Consider the following 15,331-nt stretch of genomic DNA (forward strand, 5'->3'; position numbering starts at 1 on the left):
CCGTACTCCTGCTGCCCCTGGCAAAGTGGCCAGCCAGCATCGATCTTCAGCTCCGTGTCCGGGCAGCTGACGGACGGCTTTCCCCAACAGCCGCATGGCAGGAAATCCTGGCAGCCACTGCTCTGTGCCGCGATGATCACAGCACAGGCAAACTGCTGAGTGTAGTGGGGCCTGGGAGAGCCTTGGGATGCAATTTCTGCAGCAGCAGCATGCATGGATGGCCTTTTCTTCTTCCCGCGTGCCCGGTAAACATCACTTCCTCTTCCGGGCCACAGGGGCGGGAAGAAGAAAAGGTCATGTTCCTGTTGCCAACTTCCACAAACACTGCTGGCGTTCCCCTCAGGGCTTGAATGTGCCGATAGCAGTGTTTGTCTCGCTGAGGTGAAAGGGAAGGGGGAGGGGGAGGGAGCTGCGTGTGATGCGACACACCGGTTGATTACGTCTGCTCTAGAGGGCAGGGAGATAACTACAGCTGCACGTGCTCCGTAGAGCATGCTGAAAGCTGTAGAATCTTTGAGATCAAATTTCAGGGCCGGACTCCATCCTATAAATCGCATATACGTGTGAGGACTGCCATCCTGCTTGTCCTCTGAGAAAGAGATACATGCACAGATGAAAGCAGAAAAGTCAGAACATTAATACACGTTTCATTTGTCAAACACAGTATGATGTGTTTTGTAGCCCTTATTTTTAGTGTGTGCTGCAAGCCCCTAGGTATTAATTTCACAGACTAAAACAGAATTAAATAACCCAAAGTCTCCTTAAGAAAAGGCTACAGACAGTTTGCACGTCTGTAAATGTAGGATGAGGATAAAGGGATTACTTTGCTTCTGCTAGACTGAAAGCCAGGAGGGCATGGCTCACAGGAGGCGGCAGAGTACTGCCGCTCACCACTGTAGCTGGTCCTATCACAATGCATCCGACAAGCCATTCTGCAGATTTTCATTTGCAATGGAATTAAAACCAGCAAACGTCATCTGATTTCCAAATATAGGCAGATGATCAGGTGTTTATCTTAGCCTATCAATTACCCCACTCCTTATTAAACTATCAGCAAAGAAGACCTAATTGTATTTAAATAGAAAATATATGTTTACTTTCCATAGCAGGGGTAGGGTGATTTGTGATGTCTGATCTTCAGGGTTAAGATAGCACACAATCTTAACCATTTCATCACCAGCTATTCTAACCTAGCTGGACACTGAGCCCTTTACATTTTTTCCATAGCATTCGCCTGTAAAGAGATGTTCCTACGCTGCTCACCAATTCTTATTCTGTTTCTAGCAAGAGGTGAATCTCATGATCACTGAAACCCCTAGGAAGGCTGGGGAGCGCCTGCCATTTCAAAATGCTTTTCAGAGTTAAAACAAAAATGGATAATCAGAAGAACATTCAGCGGCACATTTTTAGTTGATGGAATTACTACCACTCCTCCTTTCTATACAGCTACTAGATGTAGTATAGAGACAGAGCTCATTACATAAAGCTTACAATCTACTCAAGACAAGACTAATAATTAAATCATCATGCACACTCTTTATAATTTACCAAGTAAATATCTACATTAGCTCCCAAAAGCCTCTAACAATTTGAGGCAGAGAGCTAAGATCAGTTACTCTACGTTTGATGTCTTGTAAACGTGTGATCTTACCTTACTGCCCCCAATGTAACCTCCGGCTGAACCAAAGCTCTTGGTGAAAGTTCCCATCATAACGTCCACGTCCCTGGGGTCCAGTCCAAAATATTCTACCACCCCTCGACCAGAGGAGCCCAGGGCTCCAATGCTATGAGCCTCATCCAGGTACAGGTACGCTCTGTATTTCTTCTTCAGGGCAATCACTTCAGGCAAGCGAACAATGGAGCCTTCCATGCTAGCAGAGAAAGCAGGAGAGATGTCAGGCAAAGAGCGCAGCCGGGGAGGGGAAGAAAGAAACCCTTTCTATCTTCACCCAGCGTCAAGGAGAAATCACGCCCATGCAATCATTTTCACTGAATGCGGGCGCTGATAAGTCAGCGCCCGCAAGGTGCCCGCAAAGGGGGCGCCATGCAGTAGGCAAATTAGGGGGTCGCACTAGTCTACCTGAATCATGTTTTATAGGCTTTCCCTCCAGAACTTGTTCAAACCTCTTTTAAACCTTGCAATGCTAGTCTACTTGACCACACCATCTGACAGATTCCACAGCTTGATTTATTAAAACAAAAAATATATATTTATAACTCGTTATCCTCAGTTCAAAGTGGGGTAAAATTTAGCATTCATAAAAAAAAATTTAAAAAGAAAACACAACATAGTAATACTATCCTAAACGCTACCTGCTGACCATGCTGGTAAAACAATGGAGTGTAAAACTGCGAGAGAGCCCATGAACAACGGGTGTGGCTGGCAGTCAAAGGTTTGCTGAAATAAGTATATCTTGAACTGCTTCCTAAATGTCTGCATGCAAGTTAGTGTATGCAGATGCTCTGGTCGCAAGTTCCAATTCATCAGCCTGGACACAAAGAAAGCTTTCTCCCGAGTGTCAGACAAGTATGCGGCATGTAATGATGGTAAATCAAGCAAGTCGGACATCACAGATCTTAATGGCAGATACATGTGGTGAAATATTAAAGCTCAGTAATTTAGGACTAAGCACTGCAGCTTTATATTTAATAGGCCATTCGGTGGGTAGCCAGGTGTAATATGGTGTTACAACCCAGTGCCAGAAAGGATATGAGCAGTAGGATTTTGCACAATTGGAAGTGCCATCAGCACTTCTGAAGGCAGGCTGATGTACAGTTACAGTAGTCGATACCAGTGAATACCAAGGTCTGAAGTATTGTGCAAAACTCACTAGGCTCTAACAAAGGCTTTTACTGATGCAGGAGCTGTACACGCTTAAAGGCAGCTGTTCTTGTGACTTTGTGCACAAATTTACTCCCGATGTAGCAAAATGTTCTGCGTAAACAAAATGTGCACATAAAATGGTTCACTCTGGTAGCAACCTTGCATGTAAAGTGGAAGCTAGTGAAAGCATTAGCTATTACACTGCTCTCTCTCCCCCACCATGCAAAGGCATGTAGACTGAGCACAGGTTTTCTTAGTGCTGGAAACTTAACTCTTAGGGGTGGAGTAAAGATTCCAGGGCTAGTGTTGGTCTATGGGCTGGAGCTCAAGTGCTGGGACCTGTACTCTGGATTTATGCACAGAAAAATGTTTGCATAAAAAGTATGTTTTCCAAACTTAAATTCTATGACTTATCAGCACAAAACTTTTTTCTGCATTGAATGTTTGTGTGTATAAATCATTTTAAAACAGTAAAAGCTGAAATCTGACATTGTGTCCTCCATGTTTGCTAACACTAATTCACAATTAAGTCTCCTAAAAATTTACTGCAAATTGAAACCCTGGCCCCATATATCTACAGCATAACAGTAAACTTGAATCATTGATCAATACAAGACCAGCAACATCCCTACATTTTGTCATATGCTGGCATCTTATCCTTTAATATGTATGTTGTTTTTTTCAATGCTGTGGCATATACATTTTAAATAAATGGAATCTCATGAAGTTGTGTGAGCCAAGTGTGCCAGCAAAGGTGACAACTTCCATACAGTGGCTGCGGTGAATCTAGCAGCATTTATCAATTGATTGCATAATGGAGAAATTACTTACTTGATACTTTTGTTTTCCTTAGTGTAGCCAGATGGACACAGGACCAATGGGTTATATGCTCTCCTGCTAGCAGATGGAGACGGAGTCAGGTTTCAAAGCTAACTTCACCTTAGATACACCCCATGCAGAGACCTCAGCCATTCAGTACTCTCTTCAAAAGCCATTGTGGACTTACTATTGAAAAACTTGAATAAAATTTGGATACAACTTAATAACTTGATTAAAAACGATTTAAAAACTGGTGACCATAACTGTACTCAACCAAACATAAGCACTGAATCCCAGCAATATTATAGATGCCCTGATCTAGGGAGAGGGCGACGGTTTACCCGTAACCTCTTGGAATTGAGATTCACCTCATGGGAGATTCTTTGGTATCATTCAAGGTCAGCCCTGGGCAGGATGCTGAGTCCATTGGTCTACACTAAGGAAAACAATTATCAGGTAAGTAATCTCTCCATTTCCTAGCGTGTAGCCAGATGGACTCAGGACCAATGGTATGTACAAAAGCTACCCCCAAACGCGGTGGGAGCCTGCCCGTGGTCCGGTGAGCACCGCCCTCACAAAGGCTGCGTCCTCTTGGGCCTGGAGAAAGTAAGGAAGACCATGTCGCTGCTCGGCAGATGTCGATGGGTGACAGTAGCTTAGCTTCCACCCAGGATACTGCCTGGGCCTTAGTGGAATGAGCTCTAACCTGAAGGGGTAAAGGCTTCCCTGCCTCTACATAAGCTCCCGTGATCACTTCCTTAATCCAGCGAGCTATGGGAGCTCGTGAAGCTGCTTCACCTTGTTTCCTTCCACTGTGAAGAACAAGCAAGTGGTCTGTCTTGCACAGAATGTACTAAAGGCATATTGACATTTTAAGTGGTCTAAGAGGCGGTAGTCTGCCATGTCCTTCAATCTATCTAGGGACGGTAAGGAAATGGACTGTTCAGGTGAAACTCCGAGACAACCTTTGTTGAGACGGAAGGAACGGTGCAAAGCTGTAATGTTCCTGGAGTAAACCGAAGGAACGGCTCCCGACATGACAGCGCCTGTAGTTCAGAGATGCGACAAGCCGAGCATATCGCCACCAAGAATACAGTCTTTGGTGTTAACAGGCGTAGACACAGACTGTGCAGCGGCCAAAAGGAAGGCCCTGCTAAAATGTCCAATACTAGATTGCGGTTCAATAAGGGGACCGGCCACTTTAAGGATGGTCGGAGGTGTTTAACTCCTTTTAGGAAACAGGCCAAGTCCTGATGCATAGACAGGCGGGATCCATTCACCTCACCCCTGAAACAGGAGATAACTGCCACCTGGACCTTAAAGGAATTGAGGGACAACCCTTTGTTCAGGCTGTCCTGTAAAAATTCCAGAATCATGGGATCTTAGTAGTCTGAGGGGGCACCCCGCGTTCCTCGAACCAGGCCTCAAATATTCTCCAGATCCGCGTGTACACCAAGGACGTCGAGAACTTGCGCAAGTGGAGCAAGGTGGTGATTACTGCCACCGAATATCCACGCTTCGTCAGGTGAGCCCTCTCAAGGGCCAGACTGTAAGACAAAACAGAGTTGGGTCCTTGTGAAGGATTGGACCAGGTCTCTGTGCGGGGGGAGGCATAGGGGGCTCTCCACCAGACGCCTCCGCACGTCTGCATAGCACAGGCACCTGGGCCAATCCGGGGCAACCAGAAGGACTAATCCTCTATGGCATTCGATCTTGCAAATGACCTTGCCCACGGAGGGAAGGCGTACAAGTAAGTCTTCCTCTGGCCAAGTCTGGACAAGGACGTCGATCACTTGGGAGTGCTGATCTCTTCTGCGACTGAAGATTCAGGGGATCTTTGCACTGTGAGATGTGGCCAGTAGGTCGATGGATGGGAGGCTCCAGAGATCTACAAGGAGCTGGAAGGCTCTGGCCGATAATGCCCATTCCCCTGAATCCACACTCTCCCCTGCTGAAAAAGTTTGCTCTGATGTTTTTTCCCATGATGTAGGAGGCAGAGATCCCTTGTAGATTTAACTCCGCCCATTCCATAGGGGGGGGGGGGGGGTCTATTTCCAGAGACACTTGGTGACTTTTGGTTCCTCCCTGGCGGTTGACATAAGCTACCGTTGTTGCATTGTCTGACATCATGCAAACTACCTGTCCCTGGTGCCTGTGGCTGGATTGTAGACATGCTAATCTGACAGCTCGGGCTTCCAGACGGTTTATATTCCAGCGCGCCTTTTCCTTGATCCATTGCCCCTGGGTTGTCAATTCCTGACAGTGAGCTCCCCACCCTCGAAGGATCGCGTCCGTTGTGAGGACTAGCCAGTTTGGTGGGGACAGGCTTACACCCTTGCTTAGATGAACTTCCTGTAGCCAACACTGGAGCAGAGAACATACTTCCATCGGTAGGTGGAGGCGAATCGAGTAGTCTTGAGACAGTGGGTTCTGATGTGTCAAGAGGAAGCATTGGAGTGGCCGCATGTGTGCCCTCGCCCACAGAACTGCGTCCAGGGTTGACACCATCAGACCAAGGACTTGGAGATAGCTCCACACCCTGGGGCGCAATTTGTTCGTCAAACGCCACACTTGGCGCATCAGGTTTTTTTTTGTTTTGTTTTTTTATCCTCAAGGGAGGGAGGAAGACTTTGTCCTGCTTGGTGTCAAACCAGGCTCCCATGTATTCTAATGACTGGGAGGGCTTGAGGCTGCTGTTGTCCATGTCCACAACCCAACTGAGCTCCTGAAGCAAGGACCTGAAACTGCTGGTCACCTGGAGGCTCTCTTCCAACGACTTCACCCGGATCAGCCAGTTGTCTAAGGAAGGGTGCACCAGGATCCCTTCTTTCCTCAGTGCCGCCATCACGACCATCATTTTGGAGAATATTCTAGGGGCGGTTGCCAGGCCGAAGGGCAACGCCCAGAACTGATAATGGCAGCCCAGTACCGCAAAGCGTAGGAAACACTGGTGGTCTTGACAGATTGGGATATAAAAGGTAGGCCTCTGAGAAGGCTAGGGAGGTTAAGAACTCCCCTGGTTGTACAGCCATTATGACGAAGTGAAGAGTTTCCATGCAGAAGTGAATTAACCGCAGATGACGAGTGATGCTTTTGAGGTCCAGGATGGGGCGAAGTGAACCCTCCTTCTTGGGCACGATGAAATAGATGGAATAATGCCCTGTATTTTACTGGGGCTTAGTTACTGGGGTTATAGCCCTCAAACTGAGGAGCCTTATCAACGTGGATTCCACTGCCAGCTTCTTGTGCTGGGAGTGGCAAGGTGACATCATGAATATGTCCCAAAGGATGTGGCAAAATTCCAGAGCGTATCCTTCTTGTATGATGTCCAGTACCCTTTTGTCCGTCATGATCTTGACCCACTGCTGATAGAAGAGGGATAGTCGGCCTCCCCTATCTCCTCGCCCCATGGATGGGCCAGCCAAACTTCATTGGGAAGTTCAAGTCAAACCTGAGCCCAAACCAGTTCCTCTTTTTGGTTGTCCCAAGGGCCAAGATGTCTGAAATGACGAGCTTCTCTAAGGCCGGAAGTGCTGTTTGCTCCTGGCCCAACTCCTATTGGGCTAGGGGCGCTGCAACATCTTTTTCTTATCTTCTGGTAGCCGAGACACTGGAGATTCACCCCACTTACCTGCTAGCTTTTCCAATTCGCTTCCGAATAGAAGGGATCCCTTAAAGGGAATCTTTGGGAGGTTCACCTTAAAGGTCGTGTGCGCTGATCAATTTCGAAGCCATAGCTGTCTTCTGGATGCCAGCACTGAGGCTACTCCTCTGGCCAAGGTGCGCACTAAGTCAGACCTTGCATCTGCTAAGAAGGCCGTGGTGGGCTCCATCGCCTCTCTGGAATGCACCGCTGAACTATCTGCTGCTCTTTCTCTCGCTCGAGAAACAGACACGAGCGAGCCACCAGAGCACAAAAGGAAGTGATCTGCAGTATCATTGCTGTCGCGTCAAAGGCTTGCTTTAGGATGGACTCCAACCGCCTTTCATGAGCATCCTTCAAGACTGCTCCTCCCTCTACTGGGATAGTTGTTCGCTTCGAAACAGCACAGACCAGGAAGTCCATTTTCGGGAAACACAGGCATTCTTTGGCTACCGGGTCTAGAGGGTACAAGGCCAGACTTCCTTTAAAGCTGGCTTCCAGGTGCCCCACTCCAGGTCTATTAACTCCTGGATGGCTTCCAGCATTGGGAAATAGCAAGAGGCTTTCCGTCGAGACACCAGGATGGGATTCTTCTTTGGTTCTGACATAGGGTCCGTGCCGGGAACCCCCAGAGTCTTCAGGGTCTGGGAGACCAGGGCCAGCCATTCATCTCTGTGGAAAAGCCATAGCATGGTCCAGTATGGCTCCAGGCCTGGAGGGATTTCCCCATCTTTCAATCAGTCTGCATTCCCTTCATTGTCCATGGTGTCTGGGTCCCTGACAGGGATACCCTTGATGAGGCGAGGAATGCTGATAGAGCTGGGAGGACAAGGAGTTCCCAGCTGGGGCTCAGACCGGGCAGGTGCAGCAGCTGACTGCGCCTGAACAAAGGCTTGAAGACCTTGAAAGAATTCCACCCAAGAAAAGGTCACTGGGTCCATACCTAGCCCAGGAGGAACTGGGGTAGGTGCTGCTGAACTGCCCTCTCCCGAGGACGAAGCAGCCCCAGAATTGCTCAGATCCGGGGGTGCTACCAGATAAGGTCATGGCTGACTCATCCTCCGAATGGGAGTGACAGGGCTTGGAGAAGTTCTGAGACTCCAGCCCTCCCTGGGCTACCTCACAGTGCTGACAGAAGGAATCTAGGTCAGCCTGTGCAGCGCTAATATGGCAAGATGCACAAAGTGTTGCTTGTGCTTCTTTGACGCTGGAGCCATAGTTCACTGTGGCTTGTGCGTTCAGCCGGCTAGTGCTTGGACTCGAGTGTGAGCACAAATCAGCCCTGACGCGCGCAAGTATAAGCGTCAGGTTGTGCGTAAATGTATGCATGTACTTATGCGTGCAGGTATGCGTGTGATTATGTGCACAGGAGTGCACACACTTATGTGTGCGTTAGGCACACAAGGTCGGCCTGCACCGTGTGCACTGACAGACAATGGAAGAAAATGGCGCTGTACCAAACCGCGAGCAAGATGGTGCTGCCATGGCCTGCCACGAGGAGAGCCCACCAAGCTTGAAGCAGGACCTAGCCCATCGGGGGGCCACTTAAGCCGCTCTGAATATTCCCCTTCCCTTGCCCTAATGGGATTGGGAACATTGTCGATACAGCACGCCAAGCAAGGATACCAGAGGAAAGACTTACCTGAAGCTCTTCCATGACTCTGAATCGGAGGAGTTCTTCTTTATTTACCTGGGCTCAGCGCTTACCGGCAGAGTACAAAGACAGTCTCTGGCTGCCGGGGGATAGAGCTTAGGCCATCACTGCCTCGCTCAGCTTCCTGCACCCGCTGCCTTTCAGCTGCTTCAGCAGCAAAGTTCTCGCCGGGAACCGGCTACCAGACCAAGGCACACCTCTGAGGGATCTCTGAAATCACCTCATGAAATCTCAACTGGGAAAGGGACCTTTAGGTATCACCGCAGGAGAGCAGGTCTTGATCTTTCTCCAATTTAAAGGTAAAGGTAAATTTCTTCTTCAAACTAGTATAACAATCCTGCTAAACACCAATGCTGGTGTGGGGATAACACATCCACATCTACTAGGAGACGGAGAGATACTGAAAGGCTGAGGGTCACTACAGGGTTATATCTAAGGTGATGTCAGCTTTTAAACCTGACTCAGTCTCCATCTGCTAGCAGGGGAGCACATAACCCATTGGTCCTGAGCCCATTTGGCTACACGCTAGAAAATGTGTTTATCTGTCCCCAGTTTTAGCATTCTGGACTCTCCCAAGCAGAGACAGCCCGTGTGTGAAATTCACAGCTTCCCGTAGGATTTTCCTAGCCTCTTCCTCCAGAAAACCTTTACCAGGCCACAGGACCACCACACACATACATGTGTGTCCTCTCTATACCACATCCCCTCCAACACAAGCTCGATGAGGAGGGAGAGCATCTCACACAGAAAGCAGGATATCAGTGCATTCTTTTGGATATCTTATGAGCCCTCCTCCAGACAACTTTCCAGTACATCACATCCATTTCTAGCCCTAAATCTGTGTTCTATTTGTAAATCAGTGGAAGGATTCGCAGCACTCTTCTTTGCCATATACTGTAAATCTGGAGTCATTTCTGTCTAAGTTTTTAAAGAAACTACAGAATGGCCCATGGAAAAGTAGCCTGCTTCCAATGCACTGGTATTGAGGCGGGCTACTTTTCCATGGGCCACCCTGTCAAATCGATACTGTAACGTGCGGTTGAAGATTTCCCGTCTGTAACGTGCTGTGAGCGCACAATTCGGATGCATAAGGCGATCCAGCGATACAGTCTCCAGTTTCACGCGTCCTTAGCGCTTCTTAAAACAGACGCATAACCCTTTCCGCACCCAGCATGTATATGATATGTAAATGAAGGAATTAGCTATTCCCCTCTGATACTGTGACGTGCGCTCAGATTATCTCCTTTGTAACCCGCTATTTTGCCGCGTCCTTAACCTGTTAGTTTACCGCTTACCCTCTACTTGGTGTTAGTGTGGTGTTCGAAAATTAAAACGGGAATAAAGTGTAAAAAATGGGGGTAAAACCAAAGGGAGTAAAGTGTAAAAAACCATGGACGACCTCCATATTAACATTGCAGCGTAAGTTGTTTATATATATATATATGTATAAATACCTGTCACTTTCCGAATCCCCCAGGCGTGCGGTCATCGAGGCGGCGGCGGGAGCCGGCGGGCGGATGGGCGCCCGTTCATCTAGGTGGTGGCGGCGGTGGGAGCCGGCAGGCGGGTGGGCGCGCGTTGGATCCAGGCGGCGGCGGGAGCCGGCAGGTGGGCGCGCTTTGGATCCAGGCGGCAGCGGCAGGAGCCGGCGGGCGGGCGCGTGTTCGATCCAGGCTGCGGTGGGAGCCGGCGGGCGGGCGTGCATTCATCCAGGCAGAGGGAGCCGGCGGCAAAAGCAGCCGGCGGCCGGCTCCCTCTGCCTGGATGAATGCACGGCCCCCGCCGGCAGTGAATGAATGCCCGTGCAATTTCGGCGCTCAAGGCAGTCACATGCCGTGACGTCAAGCGTAGTGACATCACGCCTTGAGCGTGATGTCACGCTCAAGGCCTCCGGCAGCCCCCCGGCCTCTGGCGGGGGCTGCCGGAGGCCGCTTTCGCCGCCGGCTCCCTCTGCCTGGATGAATGCACGCCCGCCCGCCCGCGGCCTGGATCGAACACGCGCCCACCCGCCCGCCGGCTCCCACCGCTGCCGCCGCCTGGATGAACGGGCGGCCATCCGCCCGCCGGCTCCCGCCGCCGCCTCGATGACCGCACGCCTGTGGGATTCGGAAAGTGACAGGTATTTATACATATATATATATATAAACAACTTACGCTGCAATGTTAATATGGAGGTCGTCCATGGTTTTTTACACTTTACTCCCTTTGGTTTTACCCCCATTTTTTACACTTTATTCCCGTTTTAATTTTCGCCCTGCGCCTTGCTTCGGGAGGGGGGGGAACCATCCACTTCCTGGTGCCTGTTATTTCAAATGTCATTTGAAATGACAGGTACCAGCGCACCCAGGATACTGTATAGGCGCTCTATACAGTAAAATGGGTTGCGCGGGCCTAACGCTTGCCTAACGCTTTGCAGACGCGGCATGCATTTGCATGCAATTTGAAGAGAGTATCGAGCGGTAGGTGAAGAGAACTATGCGTGCGGGGAACGAGGGTGCGCCTGGCACTGCCGCACTCTAACGCGGCATAACTGTATCAACCTGTGTATAAGGAAGCACACATAGCACATGTTGTGGAAACAGGTATGCTTACCTGGGTAGAACATTCACTGCTAATACCTTGATTTTTCCTGCCCATAATATTATTAATTCATTCCTTTCATCTACATCTTTCAGCATCTTGCTTACAACTGGGGCTTAATTCATTTTATAGCTATCTGCCCAAGATCTGATGTATAAATATTTAAAACCTTCATGGGCTTTTTTGTTTTTAGAATCAATCCAAATCTCTTACTTTTGACAAAAAGCTTTACAACCTTAATGTTACTATATGCCTCCTGTATGTCAAGCAATTTAGGTGCTGCCATCTTTATATTTGTGAGAATTAACAAAAACATCAGCATAACCACGAAATTGTGGGTTCACCCAGCAACAAACCTAGAAATCCATGAATCCTGCCACACCATTTGTGCCAGCACCACTATTGCCAGGTCAAACAAAAGAGAAGACAGTGGGCATCCCTGCCTAATCCCTTTTAATACAGAAAAGAAGCCTGACAAAGCCACTGGTCAGCGCTCTAGCCTGTGGAGGCATATATAAAGCCCTGGATCAAGCTTTGATTTGTCTAAAATAGCAAACCAGAATGGCCACTACAATCTGTTGAAACCCTTCTCTGCATCCAACACTACTACTTCTCTACTTACTCCGTATTTCCTTGCTATGGATAGGATATTAAATACCCCACAAGTTAGCAGTATATCATCTTCCTTTTATAATGCCAGGTTGATCAGCATACACCAACTCTGCCATCAACATTTCCAATCTAAGTTATAGTGCTATAGCATCATCTGACAACAGCTTCTCAGAGGACAGAAAGTAATCCACATGGCTGTATGAACTGAGAGCGTCAGAAGCAGGATTCTTTTTTTTTTTTTTTTTATATAAGAGGGGTACTGCAGTCTCCATATATCCTGCAGATCTAGGTATCTCATCAGAAATTTAAGACCCTCTGCCTGCCCTGGAAACCTTGACTCTGAAGATCTGTCCAACCTCTGGTTCAGACATATATTCCAATCTCCACCTACCAGGTTCCTAAATAAGTTTACACGCAGAAGGCATGGAAGAGAAAGCGGCTTTTCCTCTGCCCTTGTCGTGCCATCTTTTCCTGCTCAGGTAAGCTCTCAGTGCAGCCCGGCAATCTGACCCCATGCTCAACAAATTGTAGAGTGAATGTCGCTCACTGGACACTGCCACCTTAGGCACCTGGCAATAGCAACCCAGCTCACAGCAGTAGGGCAGCAGTGCCATCACCAAAGGCTGAATCTTGCTCCCTTCCCAGGCAGGAATCTGACAGCTACAAATCTGCCTTGCACCTGTCACGTGGGCTCGACGGCGTGGGAGGCAGAAAATGTCTTCCCCCTTCCACTCACCCCAAGTTCAAATGTGTGCGGATTTGATTTTGCATGTTTTTTAAACGCCCGATGTATTAGCATACTATTTGCTTACTGCATTGGAAATTCATTTGATTTTAGCACATGCATTAAACTGTGCGCTGAATTTCAGAACAGCGTCTTAATATATCGGCCTACAAGCCAAAAATTATTATAAGTGCCAAATGCTGTCTACATTGGAAAAGCATTGAGATAGGCCAGAGGTCAGGCCCATGGTGCAAGAGCTAACAGCAACTGTCTGTATATAGGATATAGACCATTCCTTTAGTACGAGATTTAAGTTTCTGTACAAAACACAGAATTAAGTGTGTACTTGTGAGCATATATTGAGGACTGTCCTTCTGGTGTCTTTGGTTTATTACTGAGGGGCAGTCACAGCGGTGTTTGTAGGTTTGTTCTTTCTGAATATAGGTTCTACATTCCACAGTGCATCATTCTCCCATAACCGGTTTATGTTCTGGTGCTGTGTCAGGGATACAGAGTGTGGAGAACATGGAGATTGCCTTGTGGTAGGACACCCTGCTCTCCCCCTCGTTCTACGCCTTGCATGGTTCTAAACAAGCCACTGAAGTTCTCTGTGGCATTTACCACAAAAGTTGCACTTTTCGTTCTTTCAATTAGTTGTGAAAGCAAAGGCCAACGTGAAACAAAAGCTCTGCATTCATTCCGCAAATGGGAAACAAGAAATGTTAGTTTTTATCTAGAGACGTCTTACTCCCCTACAGCATGCAAAGATGCAGGCTTTCTACCTGTATATTCCTTCCACTATGATGAGGATCTTTCTCCAGGGTCTGTGCGTGCGAGGCTGGCCATGCACAATCGCCTCTCTCAGCAGCTTCTCCAGGCTGGTCATATCTGTGCAACAAAATGCAGCTGTAAGATTCCACCATGCAGCAGCTGGAGGCCCCCACAGGGCACACTACTGAAACCTCCTCTCCTGGCTCATGAGCTTAGCGGGCAATTATCCCCAAATCTCCCCACTCAGATCCCGGCACTCACTGTTGTGCTTGAAGATGCGAACTGTTGCTCCCGACAGTCTTGCTCCCAGAACAAGTGATGCATGGTTCAGTTCATCGCTCAGTATCAGGCAGCCCTAAACCAAAGAACAGATGCACACATTAAAAAGCTTTAAGGCTACAGGGACTAGCAAACACAGGTCCACTGCATGAGGTCTTTGATAATGTCCTTACAAACTAGATAGAGAGAATGAGCACAGAAATGCAATGTTTTGGTTTAAGCTGTCTCACCTGCCGGAGCTGGAGAGGACCAAACCATAAGCAACACTTCTGCTTGCTCCAGTATGAAAAGGACTGCATGTCTTACCACAGGACATGACTTGACGTTTGTCCTGCTTCTAAGCCTCACCCTATGCTGTTGAGTGAGGTGAAACTAAGTGAAAGGTAGGAATTTCCTGAAGATCTATGGCTTGTACGGATTGGTGAACAGGTTTCCGCTCTCTGTGGCATAGTGCAACTCTGAACTCACCAGCCCGTCAACTTGCTACTTCCTTCCCAAACTATAGGTAAGTTCTAGCTTCTTGTCCACATCTCAATACTATGTATCCTGCTACTGGTTCTATGGTGTTCTCAGTCCACTTCTCCCAGAATAGCACAAGGGTTTTAGGGTAACAAATGGAAATGGTAAGGATTTAAAGACTTGGACTAATCAGCAAAAGGGGAATGAAGCAAAATCTATGAGCATTGCCATTCGTACAGACTGCAACTCCTGTTATTACAACCAAAAGAGAACGGAGAGTTATAAGAACACTGAAAGAGCAGAAGTCACAAACCTCAAACGTGCAGCACATACAAGAAGCTGCACTCCGACTCTGACTCTTGCCTGTAGGAGCTATGCTGCTCATGTTTCACTTCATGCTCCTTTCAGGAATAGTTCTTGGCTCTGCTATACATGAAGCCAATCCATTATGCCAGCTCCTTCTCCTGTGGCAGTTAATCTTTATGGATGGCAGCAGAAGAGAAAAAGATTTCTCCGACATACCTTACTGACCAGGGCAGGAATGTTCATAGAATTGGTCGCAAACCCCATGCCGTAGGTCATGGCTGCTTCCACACCCAGGAACCTGGCCACCAGTTTCTCTAGCTCCACATGCTTATCCAGGTTTCCTGCAACACACCAGGAAAAAAATGTGTCCAATTACAGCACAGAGGGAAAGAGCTGGCATCTGCCGATTTATCTGCACCATGAGGAATTTGACAGTATAAGGAGAAGCACTAATTAGTGATAGCAAGGCTCTTGATGTGATTGGGTAGAGGGCAGGGCAGGGATGGCAGGAGGCACAATCAGGTGGGGCTCTCAGTGATGGTTCAACTGGGATTATTTGAAGTCTGGATCCAGTCCAGCAGAGAAAAGCTCTCTCAAACCCAGGAGGCAGTCAATATAACTGATGCATATTATCAACCACTGATTCTTAGCTTGCAATTT

General features: G+C 48.1%; 1 protein-coding gene across 1 annotated transcript in view; it reads right to left on the reverse strand.

Moving 5' to 3' along the window:
* SPTLC2 (serine palmitoyltransferase long chain base subunit 2) overlaps window positions 1-15,331 on the reverse strand; it is a 207,137-nt gene that overhangs the window by 66,618 nt on the left and 125,188 nt on the right. Inside the window, exons 5-8 of the mRNA XM_029597667.1 lie at window positions 14,888-15,012; window positions 13,889-13,982; window positions 13,639-13,744; window positions 1,652-1,871 (exon numbers count right to left, since the gene is read on the reverse strand). Of these exons, the coding sequence (XP_029453527.1) occupies window positions 1,652-1,871; window positions 13,639-13,744; window positions 13,889-13,982; window positions 14,888-15,012 (545 nt within the window). The remainder of the gene's footprint in view (window positions 1-1,651; window positions 1,872-13,638; window positions 13,745-13,888; window positions 13,983-14,887; window positions 15,013-15,331) is intronic.

This window comes from Rhinatrema bivittatum, chromosome 4 (genome assembly GCF_901001135.1).
Source record: "Rhinatrema bivittatum chromosome 4, aRhiBiv1.1, whole genome shotgun sequence".
Lineage (NCBI taxonomy): Eukaryota > Metazoa > Chordata > Amphibia > Gymnophiona > Rhinatrematidae > Rhinatrema > Rhinatrema bivittatum.